Source organism: Topomyia yanbarensis, chromosome 1, assembly GCF_030247195.1.
Source record: "Topomyia yanbarensis strain Yona2022 chromosome 1, ASM3024719v1, whole genome shotgun sequence".
Classification (NCBI taxonomy): Eukaryota; Metazoa; Arthropoda; class Insecta; order Diptera; family Culicidae; genus Topomyia; species Topomyia yanbarensis.
Window position 1 is genome coordinate 133,616,581 of NC_080670.1, and position 19,311 is coordinate 133,635,891.

At 42.9% G+C, this 19,311-nt stretch overlaps 1 protein-coding gene across 6 annotated transcripts in view; it reads left to right on the forward strand.

Annotated features, from left to right (window-relative positions):
* The window catches only part of LOC131688869 (thymidylate synthase), an 888,839-nt gene that overhangs the window by 471,187 nt on the left and 398,341 nt on the right, over window positions 1–19,311 (forward strand). For all 6 annotated transcript variants that reach the window (XM_058973579.1, XM_058973921.1, XM_058973670.1 and 3 more), the window contains one exon: window positions 6,346–6,391. In XM_058973579.1, coding sequence (XP_058829562.1) covers window positions 6,367–6,391 — 25 coding nt within the window. In that variant the 5' untranslated portion in view covers window positions 6,346–6,366. The remainder of the gene's footprint in view (window positions 1–6,345; window positions 6,392–19,311) is intronic.

Genomic DNA, 19,311 nt, shown 5'->3' on the forward strand with positions numbered 1-19,311 from the left:
TGAGTCGATATTGTACAACTTCGAGTTAAATTACAATATATTCGATTTTCGCTTTACCTTTTCGATCAATGCATACCGTTTTAAACAACAGCCAGTACGGTGCCAGGGGCCATGTATAAATGACGTAGTACTTTAGGGGGTAGAGGGGTGTAGCAAATTTGTGACGATGTGTGACGAGGGGGAATATTGTGGCAAAATGCTACGAGGAGGAGGGAGGGGTCGAATTTCGCCGAAAAAAAGCTACGTCGTTTGTTTACGGCCCCCAAAGGGTAGGGTTACGATATGGGTCGAGTTAACTAGGGCTCAACATTTTCGATACGCACAAATTTTAATTTTTTATGCGGAACGAGTACCTAAATAAATCGAAATGAGCGAGAGTGTGCCTGTGTAAATACTCCTAGCTTCAAGGTGTACCACGAAGCTCAAAACAATCGGCTTTCCAAATTTGAGAACCATCGATTTGTTTTTTGTCAGTTTATAAACTCTAGTGTCGCAAAAAGCAACGCAGTACTAGATTCATCGCAACGGCATGCTGACTAGCTGACACTGAGAGCCGTAACTCTCAAGTTGTGGTGCGCAAAGCAGTACACAGCGAACTGCATAATTTAAATATATCTTTCGGCTACTGCTACCGTCTCCGCTCCGACGTTTGACCGACGATGCCTAGACCTGTTGTCGTCCCCACCCTCAGTGGTAGCAGTGATCAAATGCAGCACTCATCGCAGCGCAGCGTCAACATGCCTGGTTGCTACTGCTGTTCTTTACGGCCCGACGTTCGACGGGAGAATGAACTCGCTCGAGGAATGATATTCTTTAAATAGTCGAGGATGACGTCATTCATAGAAACGTAGTGTGCTGGGTGCCCAAATCTGTCGTGCGAGACGCTATAGGCACGATCAGGGATGACATTATGCTAGATTTATCTGGCACAGCCAGATGTTTTGGCAGCTTCCAGATAAAAGACAAATTTCGCATTCTGCCAGATTTTTATGTTTTAGATGCTGCTACATACACATTTTGGAAATTTGGGTAACAATGTCCCAAATTTTACAAAAATCGATTGATGTACTTTCTAGAAAAATTAAAATATATGCCAAATTTCGATGACTTTGAGGTCGCTGTCAAGTGCCAGATTTTGCCAGACATTTTTAGTTGAACTACCATATTTTCTTTGAAAAATAGTGACAACCCTGGGCACGATGTTACTTGTCTAGAAAAAGAGCAACAACTGATTCAGACAGGCACGCAGCACATTTATTTATAACTTTTCGTGTTCGTTTGAGGCATTAACTTGCTCCTTATTGACGGCTTTGCCTGGGATAGATTGACTGATGTATGGGAGTTTTCACGGTTCCGAGATCTATTTATTTTTGCTTGTTTTTCAATAGTATGCTATTGAAATACAAAAAAACCTTAGCGATAATACATAATTTCAGTTAATTCCGAATTATTTGGTGATAACCAGACGGAAATCCGTTCATAAAAAACAAAGTTATTAGTAGCCTGGCCGCGATTTGTTAAGCAAAATTTCAAAATAGCCATATCAACGACCGCCGGGCTGAAATGGTTTCCTTTTAACCTAACAAAAACATCTGTAAAATTTGAAACCGATCCAAGAAAAATTAATGGACCTGAAAATGGATTGAAGTTGGATAAAAATTAATATGAAATTGCATATATATTTTTGTCGACGCGAAAAATAAATTACAAAATTTAAAGTATATAATTACGACCGGATAATATTTATTAATTTTGTTTTTTATTCCTCGGCTTTTCGGTCTTTCAAATCAGAACGGGTATTGTATACTGCCCGACGTTGCGGTTTTGACCCTTGAAAAAGGCCAAAACCAGTGGCCGAAACGTCGGACAGTATACAATACCCATTCTGATTTGGAAGACCGAAAAACCGAGGAATAAATAAAAATTAACAAAATTAATTTCGCGCGGTGTCGATCATTCCTAACCAGGGGGTGGTATCCCTATGTTGATGTACATTGACCGTAGTAAATATATGGTGGGCTCAGCCACTTCTAGGCCCATGCCACCCATGTTCTTGCATGTTGTTTTGATGTTGGCTTGAATCGAGAGCGAATGACCGACCAGGCTAAAGCCCCAATAAATATACAATGCAATGTTGGCATGACCGCCTAGCAGGGGGCAGTTCCTAACCTAATTGCGTGAAGTTGGTTACAAAGTATGGAAATACTTCAAACTTCTCTAGGACCAACCATCAAGCGAATTTGCGTCGATAATGCAACTATTCTTGCAGCAAATTCCAAGTTAAAAGCATTTAGTTCTCCGGTCCCTGATGGCGTTCTCTCAATTTTTGTTAAAAAGTGCATCAGATGACTTCTTGAACCATTTTTGCGAGTCTTCGTGCTATCACTTACTACTGGAACATTCCCTTCCTGCTAGAAAGCAGCGCACATGTTTTCACTTCAATATTGCTCGATATTGATATATAATTATCGGGGAAACTCGTGTATAAGTGCCGGATCAAAGCTATTCAAGCTCGTCGGTTTAGATTCTATTTTCTTTCACTGCAAACACTACATTGCAGACGACCAACATAGTTTTATTCCTAAACGATCGACAACAACTAACCTGCTCTCGTACACAGCATATGCACTCGATGGATTTGCTGACGGATTGCAAACCTGCAAACCGTAGCTATTTACATGGTTCTATCTGCGGCCTTCGACAAAATCAACCATGATATAGCGAAGCTGGACAAAGTCGGTGTTCATGGACAACTCCTACCTCGATAGACGGCACCTCCAAATCCGCATTAAGGACTGTCTATCTGCACCATTCTTCTCTACATCCGGCATCCCACAAAGAAGTTATCTCGGTCCAGTAATGTTCCTCCTCTACTTTAATGATGTCAACATCACATTACAAAGACCCCGCCTTTTTTACCGACGACATGAAAATTTTTCGACAAATACAGGATGAAACCGATGCCGAGTTCCTTCAGAGTGAGCTGGAGAGCTTTAGTACGTGGTGTGATCGAAACAGAATGGTTTTAAACCCGAGTAAATGCTCAGTCGTTACGTTAATGCGGAAACGCCATCCGATTCAGTTTAACTACCATTTCTTCGATTCCGGAATTCCGAGACCTTTTCACGTTAAGGATCTCGGAGTTATCATGGATTCGGCACTAACGTTCAAACCACATACATCCATCCATTGTGGACAAGGCATCAAGACAGCTTGGGTTCATCGAATAGCGAAAAACTTTAGGACGTATACTGTTTAAATTCACTCCATTGCGTGCTGGTTCGCTCAACACTAGAACAGCGAAATGTATTGCTCTTTGGTTTGGACCCCTACTACCAGAATGGCGTTGAGAGAATCGAGGCCGTCCATCGTACGTTCATACGCTTTGCATGCTGCCATCTTCCTTGGCAAAACAAATTTAAGCTGCTGAGCTACGAAAACCGTTGTCAGTTAATACAGTTCGATACTCTAAGCACCCGGAAGGACTGCTGTCGAGTCCTGTTTGTCTCGGACTTACTGTCTGCCAGGGTGAATTGCCCTACAATCCTCAGATGCCTGGATCTTCAAGCTCACGTTAGAGCTCTACGCAATAACGCTCTTCTGCGAGTTCCGTTCAGGAAAACCAGCTATGGTTGCGCTGTTACCGGACTCCAGCGTGTGTTTAACAGTGTGGCGACGGTCTTTGACTTCAAACGGACGAGGAATTCGATTAAAGCTAAAATATTATCTATTCTGAAATGCAATTAGTTTAAGCAAACACTATTAGGGCCACGGAGTCTGTTGGCAAAGGTACAACAAATAAACAATAAATGACAATAAACATCTCCCTTTGTTAAAATTAAAACAAACCGTTGCAAGAACATGGAAGACATAGGCCTAGACGCGGCTGTGCCCACCATATGTTGACTACTGTCAACGTCACTACATCAACATAGGGATGTCACCCCTCTGGTTAAACTTCCGGCAGTCGCGCTAGTGCACTGAGTGCACGCTACTCTGAAAATCTAGAGAAATCGTCTTAGGACACCAGCGACTGCTCGTTCAGTGGGCCATAAGCGCGACTATTGCCTTTTTTCACTTCAATCCATTTTCGGGTCCATTAATTTTTCTTGGATCGGCTTCAAATTTTACAGGTGTTATTTTTAGGCTAAAAGGAAACTTTTTCAGCCTGGCGCTCTTCGAGATCAAGTGATGTAGCAAAAATGGCCAGTCTAGTTATTAGCGTTCAAAATAGTGACCCGAAAACGTGACATCGTTTGATTTTAGATTTTAGAATGACACCCCGCCCCAGATAGTGCAGTAAGAAATTTTCAATGTCAAAAATTTTCTATTGGGAAACCGATTCGTTCAAGTACACCACAACACATTTTTCTTCTATAATATTTTTAGTTTTTGGATTTCAGTTGAGCGGTTCGGCTTGGTGAGCTTTCATCGCAAACCTCTGCCAAAAAACACGCTTCAGGGGATGGGCCATAACTCCGACAAGCTTGAATATTTCTTTTAATTCAACTTGGTTTTTCTATCTTCGATAGTACTACCAACGGTCTTTCGCTTTTTCAAATAAAATTTGCATAAAAAACTTTAAAAAAATCACGAACTTAGCTCACTTTTTCGCCACAACTTTGTATATAACCCCTCAAGGGAACGAAGCTATTCAAATCTTCCCAAAAATATTTATTTTTCTTATGTAATTAATAGCCATATCACCCGAGTAGTATCAAAGTATCAAAGCCTAACTCCGAACATTTTCGAAGACAAATTAGTAGAACCGGTTTGCACGGAGTTGCGTAAGGTCAAGGCGTAAAATTTAACGGGTGTTTAAAGATTTTGAAATCAGTGTAAATGATTGCAAGAGAAACTGATTAACTCGAGTAAACACTTAGTTGTAGTAGTTTAGCTACACTACTGCTTTAACCACCAAAATCAATAAATAAAAAATAAAAAAACTAATCCACTTATTGTTAAAAATCGGGTGTTTTGTTGTTACAATGGTGGTTTTAATGGTTAACTATGACCATTTTTAAACTTTTTATGGTTCATGCATTTAATGGCCCATGCATGCCCGCTAACTAGTGGTGATGCATGGGCCATTAAATGATTTGATGATTTCACAGTCAAAATCTTCCGTCGAGAGGAATTTTGGGCTATCGTCTTTAGAACTGTCATTTTGTGTTATTCCTAGATCGAAACTATATCAAAATATAAGCAAGGAACAACAACGTGTGAGGTTGTCAAAAAAATCGTGGGCTCTGGGTTGAGTGATCGCTTAACGAGTAGTAACCTGAATACTAGCTCCGAAGTGTCTGCATAAATACACCTTGCTGAATAGGCCGATATTTTGAATACAACTCTCTTTAAATCCCATTTATAATTAGTAATACGAGAATAACAAAAAATAAAAGTCTGCGTAGACTTTTTCAAAGACCCCCTCCCCCCTCGTAGACAAACGTAGTCTTTTGCTAGCCCCCCCCCCCCCCCCCCGTCCACCCTATGAGTCTACGTGGTTTATGAACGCCCCCAATGCAAATTTTCGAAATTCTTCAGGCGATTAACCGAAGTAAATGTTTCCTGCATTGATGAGATACACAAGAAAAAGATTTTATTACTTTGTAGTGAATTCCAGAAATAAAATGTGTTGATGACTATTTTTTCCCCGGTCAAAGTACGGCCAACTTGTTCCGCGTGCTTTACCGCAAACTTACGCCATACTTACTGATACTGAAAGCAGTGAAAGAATTGAAGAAAGATTGAAAATCCCTCTTAATAACACAAAATGTTTAAAATTTAGAAAATTTTCTTGGTATGCTCGAAAACACAATATCGCGCACAACTTCTTCAAAACAAAATGTTTTGCGACAAAAACACAATGGATAATGGGTTTTACATAACTTCAGGTACACATCCAGAGGCGCTATATGTCTATTAGAAACTGAGAAAAAAAATTCCGCCAACTTACCCCAACCGTCAACTAGCCCGGCTTTCCCTACTAAATATCCATAAAGTATAAAGATGTTATAGATAAATGTCCATATTCTATGATTAATCAGATAATCGGAGTCATCAAATTCGATAAATTGTCTGCGTGAATACAGCCAGCTGAATCTATCAATATACAGAACATGATCCTCATGATGTTCTATTATTAGTTAGTGGTACGAGATGAACAATAAAGCAGAATAAATAGACTTTCGGGATAGTCCTCGCACCGCCTTTATAGACAAACGTAGACATTTACAAATCCCCCTCCCGTTCTCCCCATGACGCTACGTGGTTTATGAACCACCCCATGTGAGTTTTGATGAAATGTCAAGCTAACAATATTATATTGTCTATTTTTTATTACAGGTTTCCTGGAAGAGAATTTAGATGCACTCATTTGGAAATGATCAAGGTAATGACTGCTCAAACTAAATCTTGAAAGTTTTTCACAAGTGTGTCGTATCGATGTGCTCGGTTCTTGAAGAAATTTTCTGCATTTGCTTTATTCACATATGAGATTTTAACAGCTTACTTTAAAGGCAAGTGGGGTAAAGCTAGTGTTGAAAATTGATGAAATTTAATTCTGTTTGGTTTTCCTGGATTGCCTTTAAGAGTGGTGTTGGCGATAGATCCTGAAGTTTACGAGTTTCATGAAAACCTTTATTGAGGAATTACAAAATCCTGCGATAACGAAGAATATTTTAGGTTAGGGAGCTTTTACTGTGAAAATAATGATTCAACTAGCTATAGTAGATTCGCCATCGTGCCACAATAATAGCGGAAAGGATGTTAACTCGTTGGAACCTTGTAGATAATTTTAATTAGTTTTACGTTAGGCTTAGTAGTAATTTAGTTTTATCTGCCCTGCTTTTTAGCTTACACTTTAATATCTCTTCTGCGACAGATACTCCCGAACAAGCTCACAGAGCAAGAGACCATGGATACTGTGATCTACGGGTCGGCTTGCTACTGGGTATTCGGAGGGGCTTCGCGGAACAAGGTGGTGCACAAAGCTATTGTCTTTCTAGGACGTTTCACGGTTCAAAAGGAAAAGCTAATTTAAAATGAAATAGGGAAATTTATTTAAGACAAAATGACCAAACTAGGTGTGGGTGGTGTGGTTTATTGGGCTACTGTGCGGGTTCAATATGGGTAATGTTCCGTTGCGGTACGTACCGGTGCTGCTACGTTGCACGTGATGTTCTATGCTGGCGAGCACTCTCTGGTGATCCCGGACGATGCTTGCTGTTCGTTGGATTCACTGTTGGTGTGGGTGGTACTGGTATGGCGTTGCAACGAGCGTGGGTCGCGATGACGCCAGCCGATTGTAATGGCGGATGGATGGCGTGGCGGGAAAGGAACTGTACGGCGTCTTCCTTCTTTGGCTTAATCGATGAGCCACGGACGATACCGTATTGGCTTCACCGAGAAGGGCCCTCCTTTTTGCGTAGGGCACACTGCCCGAGGGTTCACAGGGCACTGCGGCACCTGTAGGCTAACTCCTTGACAGTTAGACTTCGGCAGATTCTTCTGCCTAGGCCGAAACGTGCGCAGTGAGGAATTCAATCCGTTATAAAAAAGGTCCTGTGTGGGACGTATAGCCAAGGTGAAATTGACGTTTCAGGGTAAATTCAGAGGTTTAGTTTACCTGAATGAACAACACGATTGGGATCTCCAAGATGTCGGCTAAATGATGTCTCACTTAATATTACTTATTATCACTCACTGCCGGTGCACACGAACGACGCGGTACTAATGACCAATGGCGGGTTTTTCATTGTCCTCTTTCCTTACTACTGCCACCCACCATTACCATTTCCATCCCAGATGTAACCTATCACCACCCCTTCAGGGGTGTATTATCTCTCCGTATAACACTTTCGACCCTTTCCAGCCCAATGTTTTTATATACAATTATCTGTGTTGTGTATTTGTCCCTACTATTTACATTTTATATTTTATTTATTTATTTATTTTAATACTAACCCTACTAACATTAACATTAAGAAACACAACAGTTTAAAAATACAGAAATGCACAGTCATCGGGACTTGTAACGACGGTTACACTATCCTCCCACCCGGTAAAACAAATAATGAATCTATGATGAATTATTTATTTTAACCTAAACACTGCACAAAATAAATAAATGAAATTGAAAGACAAATGCAAATATAAAATGAAAGCTAATCAAACGACACGGAACAATATAAAAATGATTTGAAATACTAGACATGAAACAACAGTTTAAGATCAACTGGCAATTATAGGTCAGATTTCCCTAGGAAATGTGCGATAATACAGCACGTGTGATTTTATCCTGTATGTATACATGTAGATAGCACGAGCAAAATTACGGCGAAAACGATCAATCTAATTCATCCGTTAATCCATTTCACCTTCGAGCGATATCAGCAATGAAAGGACAAAGGATGATTAGTTGAACTTCGCACGCGAACGCAACTATCTTTGATTCGGACAGACGGTGCAAAAAGAAAAATTAGTTAATTCCATAATATGAAGACAAATAATTACACGACGTGGACAGTGCTTCTTACTGGTGGTGAATTTGTGAGATAGGTAGGTAAAATTACTGTATCGTTAAACGTTAAGCTGATTTTATGATTGTTTCCAGCATTGTTCCATCAGCCGGCTGTTCTGATTTGTATGGGAACAATAATGAGAACCAGCTAAATCTGATCAGGTACGGGTACATTTTATTGCTATGGTAACTAAACTTGCATGTTGAGCATTTCGGGTTTCAAATATTCTATTTATGAAACAACGTGTAAATGCTTTCATGATTCACGTGCTAGCTCCGTTCTTTTGTATGGCGCCAATACAAAAGAACCTCCTGTTCAATCGATTCTCCTACCTAAATTCTATCTATTTATGTGATGTCACTATTTCATAGTACTAATTTTGATTTATTTTCTCCTAGGTTCATTCCCCATTAGTGAGTGGCTCCACTAAGAGGATTCTATCTGTTACCGCGAGAGTACAACACCTTCTCATTGATCTCTCTACGTCTACCATCCCTTTCTTCCACTGTAACGTCTGTCCCATCTCTATCTAGCCTATGTTCGTCACCTTTGGTGACCTTCTCATGACCATAGAGAATCCTGTACGGCGAAAGGCCAGTAGATGAATGAATGGTCGTATTAAGCAATTCCTCGATCTCTGCAATCTTTGTGTCCCACAATCGCTGATCTTGCTTCTCAAACAGGCGTTGATGGTCCTATTAGCTCACTCCACAGGATTGGACTGACTGTGGTGGCGTGAATTCGGCCAATGTTGGATTCCACGGCGTTTTAGAAGAGCCTGGAATTCCTTTCCCACAAATGTAGTGACATTATCCGTGTTGATGATTTCCGGAGTTCCAAAGCGCCTCAGTCAGTAATCCTCCACGATTCGGCATACTTCTTTACTCTCAATTTTCCTCATAGGAACCAAGAGTGCCCATTTAGAGAACAGGTCCATCATGACCATCAAATGACACTTTCCCTGCTTACTGCGAGGAAGGCTCTGAATAAAGTCCATTGCCAAGATCTGCAAGGGTTTACTACTAAGCCTCTGGTTCCCCATCTCCGGAGCGGTTGCCATCGTTGACGGTTTGCACTGTCTGCATGTACTGCACGACTGCAACTGCAACGCTTTGTTTGTATGGCCATCCTCGGCCAGTAGTAGCGAATTTTTAGCTTGTGTATAGTTTTCTCATATCCAGGATGTAAGGATTGGTCATGCTCTTGTTTTAAAGCTTCTTCCCGTAGATCGTCTGGCAAGCATAACTTCCATTCATAGCGATAATCCATTACATCCGTGGGCGAGGCTACAAATTTGAATAATTAGTCATTCTCGATTTTGAAATCGACAAAATCTTCAGGGGTTTCCAGAACCTTCTGGTAGGTCTTGGAATACCAATCGTTTCGTGCCAACTACACTGTTTCTACCGCGCGGGATAGAGAATCCGGAACCACGTTTTCGGACCCCTTGCGGTGCTTTATAATCATGTCGTGTTGTTGCAGCAACATGCTCCAACGACTTAGCTTGGATGACGGTTTCCATTTGGAGTTCATGATAAATGATAATGCAGAGGAATCGGTGATCAATGCAAACCGAGTTCCTTCTACATATGGTCGAAATTTCTCGATGGCTTCTAAAGCTGACACACCTTCTTTTTCCGCAGCTTTCCATGCTCTTTGCGACATGGTTAGCTTACGTGAAAAATAAGCAATTACGTGCTCCCTGCCATCAGTTTCCTGGGTCAAAACACCCGCTATTGCCGTGTCACTTGCGTCGGTCTGAATCGTGTAGGGCTTCTCGAAGTCTGGACAAGCTAGTATCGGCGCCATTATTAATTTTTCTGTGAGGGTTAAAAAAGCTTGCTCGGCTTCTTCGTCCCACCTTACCACTTTTGGCTTTCCCTTGAGCACATTTGTTAAGGGGGGCGTCAATTCGCTGAATCCTTCTATAAAACTCCGATAGTAGTTTACCATCCCTAAAAACCGCTTATTTTCTCCTAGGTTCATTCCCCATTAGTGAGTGGCTCCACTAAGAGGATTCTATCTGTTGCCGCGAGAGTACAAACTCTCAGAGAGGTTTCCAGCGAGATGAGAAGTGAGAAATTTTCGCGAGAGGGCCACTCTAAGAGTGATAGTATTCATCCGGTCTATGGTTCACGATGACTACGGTCTTTACTACGCTGCTATAATTGCTGCTATGATGCATCACATGTTGCAGTTGTAAACACTAGTCAGTCTTGAAAAAATTTCAGTCTAACACCTTTTTATGTTTTGGGTTCATCACTAGGGCGAAGGTCTGCGGCGGAAAACACCCCGAGATTCTTTCCTGTTTCATCTGCGACCCCGTATGAGCTAGTCCCGCGCCTAGCCACGACAACACACGGTGTATATACTGGCCAGTATTTGGCGTTGTACTTATCCACCGCTGACAATTGTCGAAAATTGCGCTTATAGACCTTTTGCCCTATCTGGTAAGTCGAACAAAACCGTTTGTGTCGTAAATTATATACCCTGGTACTTTTGTCATGACTTTTCCTCAAGTTTTGTACAACGATTTGAAATCAATTCGTTATCGAGCACTCAGTCGAGATAGAAGTCTTTTGTCATCGGTCCGTACACTCTATAGCGACAAATAGTGTTAATCCGTGTTCAAGGTTATTTGCACACTCTACGCCTAGTTGAGGTTTCAGTATTTTTTCCCTTCTTTTGTGTTTCTGTTTCTGAGTACCGTTAGCCGGTCAGTGAAGTGAAGTAAGCCGTCTGGATACCGTCACCTACACAAGCTAAGTATTAGTTTTCGTTTCCCCTTCTTGGTTGTCTTAATAACGTGCACTGGGCAATAGGCCCGTGCAAAAACGACCTCCCCTGACGGCGGTTCATCTCAAGGTGAGATGGACGTCGAAATAAAATCGGCTCCCCGGCTCAAGGTATATCCGAGCTCGGCCACCGGGCCATTTGTGATCTTCTTTCGGACCAAAGAAAAAAAGTGTTTGAATCTGTTGCAGATTGCTCGAGTTCTGACGGATCGGTATTCGGCCGTGACAGAAATATCGAAAATTCGCCCTGATAAGCTTCGGGTGGTGGTTAACAGTTCAACTCAGGCAAACGATATTGCTGGCTACGAGCCCTTTACGAAGGAGTACAGGGTGTATATTCCAGCTAGCAGGGTTGAAGTCAGTGGGGTCGTTTCCGATTCGAGTCTGAATTGCGAGGACCTGCTAAAGTATGGGACTGGCTGTTTCAAAGACCCCATGCTTAAGCCAGTGAAGATACTGGAATGCAAACGTTTGCACTCAGCGTCAGTCGCAGCTGACGGCAAGAAAATATACGTCAACTCAGACTCTTATCGGGTGACCTTCGCCGGCTCTGCCCTGCCCAATTACCTCCTCTTTGACAAGGTTCGTCTACCTGTTCGCCTCTTTGTGCCGCGGGTCATGAACTGTACTAATTGCAAACAATTGGGACACACAGCCTCCCATTGTAGCAATAAATCCCGCTGTGGGAAATGCGGTGGGAATCATGCGGATGATTCCTGTGGTAGAGATGTCGAAAAGTGTCTCTACTGTGGGGGAAACCCACATGATCTCCCTTCATGTCCCGCGTACAAACAGCGCGAGGAAAATCTTAAGCGTTCCCTTCAGGGACGCTCTAAGCGATCTTTTGCAGAAATGCTTAAGATAGCTACGCCACCTGTCTCTACGAACATCTTTACCAACTTGTCTACTGACGAATGCGACTGTGATGAACCCCAGGAGGGAACATCTTCTGCTGTGCCTAGAAGTAGTAGAAAAAGGAAGAACATTTCCTCTTCCAAGCTTCGTCGTAAAGGCCAGAAGGTGTCTCTTCATGGTCCCCCTAAAATAACTACTCAAGGAAGTACTGGTGCAAAACCGAAGCAAGTCGCTCCCGGTCTCAGTAACCTGAGCTCAGAAAAGGAGTTCCCAGCACTTCCAGGAACATCAAAAACCCCAAGTGTTCCCATGTCTCAGCCAGAGAAAGAAAACAGTGCTGACTTAATAAATTTCTCTGACATTGTGGACCGTATTCTTACAGCGTTAAACATTTCTGACCCCCTTAAAAGTATCTTGATAAGCTTTCTCCCAGCAGTGAAAACATTTTTGATGCAGTTCACTGCGAAATGGCCCGTTCTTTCGGCGATTGTATCCTTCGATGGCTAATTCATCGAACGAGGTCAAGGATTTAATCACTGTTCTACAGTGGAATTGCACAAGCATTATCCCGAAAATCGATTCGTTTAAAATCTTACTAAATAATTTGAAATGCGATGCATTTTCCCTATGCGAGACATGGCTCACTTCAGAAATAACCCTACACTTCCACGATTTTAATATTATTCGCTTGGATCGAGAAGACTCTTACGGAGGAGTACTTTTGGGGATCAAAAAGTGCTATTCTTTCAATCGGATCGACCTCCCCTCGACACCAGGCATTGAAGTTGTCGCTTGCCAAACCAGAATTAAAGGCAAAGACCTTTGCATTGCTTCCACCTACATTACTCCTAGAGCCTCAATTAGCCACCGACGGCTTTGCGATATTGCGGAACTCCTCCCCGCACCGAGGCTAGTTTTAGGTGACTTCAACTCCCACGGCACGGCATGGGGTTGCCTTCATGACAGTAATCGATCTACCCTACTCCATGAGCTTTGCGACAACTTCAATATGACTATTTTGAATACGGGTGAAATGACACGGATTCCTGCCCCTCCAGCACGACCGAGCGCCTTAGATCTGTCCCTCTGCTCGACATCGCTGCGGTTAGATTGCATGTGGAAGGTAGTCTCTGATCCCCACGGCAGCGACCATTTGCCAATCGTAATTAATATTGCTAACGGTTCAGGGCCACCGAATGCAATCAATATTTCGTATGACCTCACACGAAATATTGATTGGAAGAGCTACGCGTCCGCGATATCCGACAAAATCGAGTGCACTCAAGAGCTTCCTCCGGAGGAAGAGAACGGGTTCCTGGCTGGCTTGATTCTCGATACCGCGATTCAAGCTCAGACTAAACGCGTACCAGACGCGAACTCACGCGGGCGTCCTCCCAATCCATGGTGGGACAAAGAGTGCTCAGACGTGTACGCGGAGAAGGCCGCTGCGTATAAGACCTTCCGGGACGACGGGCTGCCAGTTAGCTACCGACAGTACGCGATGGCGGAAACGCGCATGAAGAGTTTCATAAAAGCCAAAAAACGTAGCTACTGGCGCCGGTTCGTCGACGGACTAACGAGAGAAACATCGATGAGCACTCTTTGGAGTACGGCCCGGCGCTTACGAAACCGAAACAGGACTAATGAGAGCGTGGAATATTCAAACCGTTGGATATTCGATTTTGCCAAGAAGGTTTGTCCGGATTCCGCCCCGGCACAGAAGATCTACCGCGCCGCGTCCCCTCACAATAACGCGAACAAAACACCGTTTTCGATGGTGGAGTTCTCACTTGCTCTCTTATCATGTAACAATAAAGCCCCAGGGCCAGACAGAATCAAATTTAACTTGTTAAAGAATCTGCCAGACTCTGCCAAGAGACGCTTGTTGAATTTATTTAATAAGTTTCTTGTGGGTAATATTGTCCCTCATGACTGGAGGCAAGTGAAGGTCATCGCCATTCAAAAACCAGGAAAACCAGCCTCCGACCACAACTCGTATCGACCGATTGCGATGCTGTCCTGTATCCGAAAGTTGTTCGAGAAAATGATCTTGTTTCGCCTCGATAATTGGGTTGAAGCAAATGGCTTACTGTCAGATACACAATTTGGTTTCCGCAAAGGCAAAGGGACGAACGATTGTCTTGCGTTGCTCTCAACAGAAATTCAAATGGCTTATGCTAGCAAAGAGCAGATGGCATCAGTTTTCCTAGATATAAAGGGGGCTTTTGATTCAGTTTCTATCAAAATTCTTTCTGAGAAGCTGCACCAGCATGGTCTTTCACCGTCTCTAAACAACTTTTTGCTAAACTTGCTGTCTGAAAAACATACGCATTTTTCGCATGGTGATTTATCGACATCACGAATTAGCTACATGGGTCTTCCCCAGGGCTCATGTCTAAGCCCCCTTCTCTATAACTTTTAAGTGAATGACATTGACGAATGTCTTGTCAATTCCTGCACGCTAAGGCAGCTTGCAGATGACGGTGTGGTCTCTATTACAGGTCCCAAAGCCGTCGATCTGCAAGGACCATTGCAAGATACCTTGGACAATTTGTCTACTTGGCCCCTTCAGCTAGGTATCGAGTTCTCCACGGAGAAAACTGAGCTAGTCGTATTTTCAAGGAAGCGTGAACCAGCGCAACTCAGGTTTCAACTTTCAAATATCTCGGGTCTGGTTCGACTCTAAAGGAACCTGGGGATGTCACATTAGGTATCTGAAACAGAAGTGCCAGCAAAGGATCAACTTTCTCCGTACAATAACCGGAACATGGGGGGGTGCCCACCCAGGAGACCTGATCAGGCTGTACCAAACAACAATATTGTCGGTGATGGAGTACGGGAGTTTCTGTTTCCGCTCCGCTGCGAACATACATTTCATCAAACTAGAGCGAATCCAATATTGTTGTTGGCGTATTGCTTTGGGTTGCATGCACTCGACACATACGATGAGTCTAGAAGTGCTGGCGGGCGTTCTTTCGCTGAAATATCGATTTTGGGACCTCTCCTATCGATTGCTCATCCAATGTGTTATCTTGAACCCGTTAGTAATTGCAAATTTCGAAAGGCTTGTTGAGCTTAATTCTCAAACCCGATTTATGTCCTTGTACTTCGATTACATGGCACAAAATATCAATCCTTCTTCATACTATTCCAACCGTGTCAATCTCTTTCATGCTTCTGATTCAACTGTATTCTTCGACACATCGATGAAAGATGAGATTCGTGGAATCCCGGATCACATACGTCCGCAAGTGATCCCAAGCATCTTTCATAGTAAATTTCGAGAAGTCGACTGCAACAAGATGTTTTACACCGACGGGTCAAGCCTCGACGGGTCCACTGGCTTCGGTACATTCAATCAAAACCTCACCGCCTCATTCAAACTCAATGATCCTGCTTCAGTTTACGTCGCAGAACTTGCTGCTATTCAGTATACCCTTGGGATCATTGATACTTTGCCTACCGATCATTACTTTATTGTCTCGGATAGCCTCAGCTCAATCGAGGCTCTCCGTTCAATGAAACCTAGAAAGCACATTCCATATTTTCTGGGGAAAATCTGGGAGCGCCTGCGTGCTTTGTCTGTAAGATCGTACAAGATTACCTTAGTTTGGGTTCCCTCGCATTGCTCCATTCCAGGTAATGAAGAAGCGGACTCTTTAGCTAAGGCGGGCGCTTTACAAGGTGACATATATGAAAGACCAATTAGCTTCAGCGAATTTTTCAGTATTACTCATCACAGAACCCTCGAAAGTTGGCAGACTTCATGGAGCAATGGTGAACTGGGAAGGTGGCTACATTCGATAATCCCTAAGGTATCGACGAAACCTTGGTTCAGGGGGATGGATGTGGGTCGGGATTTCATTCGCGTGATGTCTCGGCTCATGTCCAATCACTACACGCTGGACGCACATCTCCGGCGTATTGGGCTCGTGGATAGCGGTATCTGCGCTTGTGGCAACGGTTATCACAAAATCGAACATGTTGTCTGGGCATGCGCCGAGTACTGTTCTGCCAGATCTCAATTATTCGATTCCCTTCGGGCCCGAGGAAGATCACCCAATGTCCCGGTTCGAGATGTACTAGCAAGCCGCGATATTCTCTACATGTCCCTTATATACACGTTCCTCAAAACAATCAATATCCAAATTTAAACACCCCTATCTTTTCTCTTATCATTCCCAGAAGTGCCCTCTTCCGCCTACCGTACCCCAACGATGGTTGACTTTCTAGCTTTCCTACTTTCTAAAGCATACCGAATCTCAGCGAGTTTCTCATCAATCAGATGGAACTCTTCCTCACACTTTTCATCTTTTATTTCTCGTGTTACAAAATTGTTAGTTTCTCGTTCGATTTTCATTGAGATTCACCACATGTAAAATCTGCATTTCGTATGGCATGTTCGTGCTCCAATTCATCATCCAGAAGGTGATTTACATTCAGGGAGCGATATTGGAGCGAAAATTCAGAGTTCATCGTGTTTAATTTAACGAAAATTCAATATGATTTTTTTTTATAAATTAAAATTAGTTAAATTTGAATTAAGAAAGTTGGCAGACTTCATGGAGCAATGGTGAACTGGGAAGGTGGCTACATTCGATAATCCCTAAGGTATCGACGAAACCTTGGTTCAGGGGGATGGATGTGGGTCGGGATTTCATTCGCGTGATGTCTCGGCTCATGTCCAATCACTACACGCTGGACGCACATCTCCGGCGTATTGGGCTCGTGGATAGCGGTATCTGCGCTTGTGGCAACGGTTATCACAAAATCGAACATGTTGTCTGGGCATGCGCCGAGTACTGTTCTGCCAGATCTCAATTATTCGATTCCCTTCGGGCCCGAGGAAGATCACCCAATGTCCCGGTTCGAGATGTACTAGCAAGCCGCGATATTCTCTACATGTCCCTTATATACACGTTCCTCAAAACAATCAATATCCAAATTTAAACACCCCTATCTTTTCTCTTATCATTCCCAGAAGTGCCCTCTTCCGCCTACCGTACCCCAACGATGGTTTGATACGACTCCAAGACGAGACAAAACATCTGTCGAATGAATCAACAACACGAGATCTACAGTACAACATCACACGCGTAACGCGGTGTGTTTCCGATCCGTATCTGAGCTGTACTACGAAATCGTCTGGAGGAACCCCTGTCGGCTCGAGGAAAACCGCCCGACGTCCCAATACTTGATACATCCGTTCGAATCTGTAATCCTGGCAGTTGATTCCTGATGCCGGAAACTGAAAGTTTATATCCCCCTCCCCCCCCCCCCCCCCCCCCGTTCAGCCTTTTTTTTTATAATTCGTTTATTTGACACGGCTCATAGCGGTAGCTTAACGGAGCCGTGAATCTTTTATATGTTTACAAATGTAAAAATGAAAATATAAGCAAATATTATTATAATACTGGATCTCGTGCGCGCAACTTTTTATTGCGAGCGGAGACCTTCTTTCGCGGGATTTGCTGGCAATCTGCATCTGGGGGGTCATTTAATTCTTTTTTGTTTTTCACGTCCAGGTCGAAGCCGGCTTGGTGTCCGCGATCAGATGTTTTTCCCTGTTTCTTGCACTTATTGCTGACCACCGTGAATCCGTCACTGTTATTGTTATCCTTGCCAATGTTGCTTACAGTTGATTTTGCGGTACTGGATGCTTCTTTTGTGGTTGTCATTATGCTCTGTGCAACTGCTGCCACAAATTTGGCCACCGTTTGTGGTTCAGGCATTGGCATTGAAAACTCTGTTTTGGGTTGGTTTGCCGTAAATGAGTTGGCAATCGACTGAGATGCGTCTTCCTCTGCATCTTCCGTGCAAGGGTGTCCATGATGAGCTGTCTGATTACAATATTTGCACGTAGGAGTTTGCCCCTCATGGGTGCATAGCGTAGTTTGCATAATTGTAGTTCCGTGAGTTTTGAGTTTTATTGTCAAGTAGGAGGGTATAGGCCTTTCAACCCGCATCCTCACTACAAAAACGCCGTTAGGAGTACCCGGGAAGAAGTTTCTCCAAGTATCAGGTGTAACGCATTCTACTTCTCCGTATTGCGACATGCATTTTGCAATTAGCTCAGGAGGGGTACGAGGCGATAGGTCATATTACCTTACATCTATATAATCATTCTCAATATATACGGGAATCTTAATTCCAACGTTGTCACTTTCAACCACGTGTTTTAAGTTGTTCTTCAAAACGAAACGCTCGGCTTGTGCTAACGTGTTGAATGATATTAACACTGCTCTGCGAAGATGATGATACTGAAGGTACAACACTTCCGTAAGTCTAAGTTGCATTTTTATCTTCAGAAGGAATTCCACTTCACTAAAACTCGGTCGTTTTAAACAAAATTTAAAGTCAACGACCGCAGCGTTGGGTCGGAGTAGAGCTTTTTCGTCAACTTTACTCATGATGACAAGAATAGTCCGATGTTTCCTTTGTTCTCGAGACAATGCACACTAGATCGAGAGGCCTGTTGTTCACTTGGCTCGATTGTACGTCTGACTGCGGCAGAAGTAGAAAGTAGACTGCCCCGTTCAGCCTTGTCCACCCTCTACCATGTCTCTGATACACAGATGTATGACTTCACCCCTTCTCCCCTTGAATATCTTCCCAAAACTTATGTGCCCCCTATCTTCTAGTTTTAGTTGATCAATCCGTTCGAATCTGTAATCCTGGTCGTTAATTCCTGATGCCGGAAACTGAAAGTTTATATCTCCCCCCTCCCCCTTGTCCACCCTCCCTCCCATGTCTCTGATACACAGATGTATGACTTCATCCCCTTCTCCCCTTGAATATCTTCCCAAAACTTATGTGCCCCCCTATCTTCTAGTTTTAGTTGATCAATATTTAATCTCGTTAAGAAAGCACAACAGTACCACTACATTAAAATAGCCCTAATTAATTCCCCTTAATCTTGAACAACTCTCTCTAGTTATTTCTAGTTAATAAGCTTGTAAAATATTCCGCTTAGTTAATAATTAATTTCTCCTACAATCTCCCTTCTAAAAATCATAAAGTGAATTACTATGAAAAGAACACACAAAATGATCCGTCCCCCAAATCTTACGAATATTATATTATACCCTCTTTTATATGTATAAGTTAGCTGTAAAGTTTTTTTTTAGTTTAATTATATA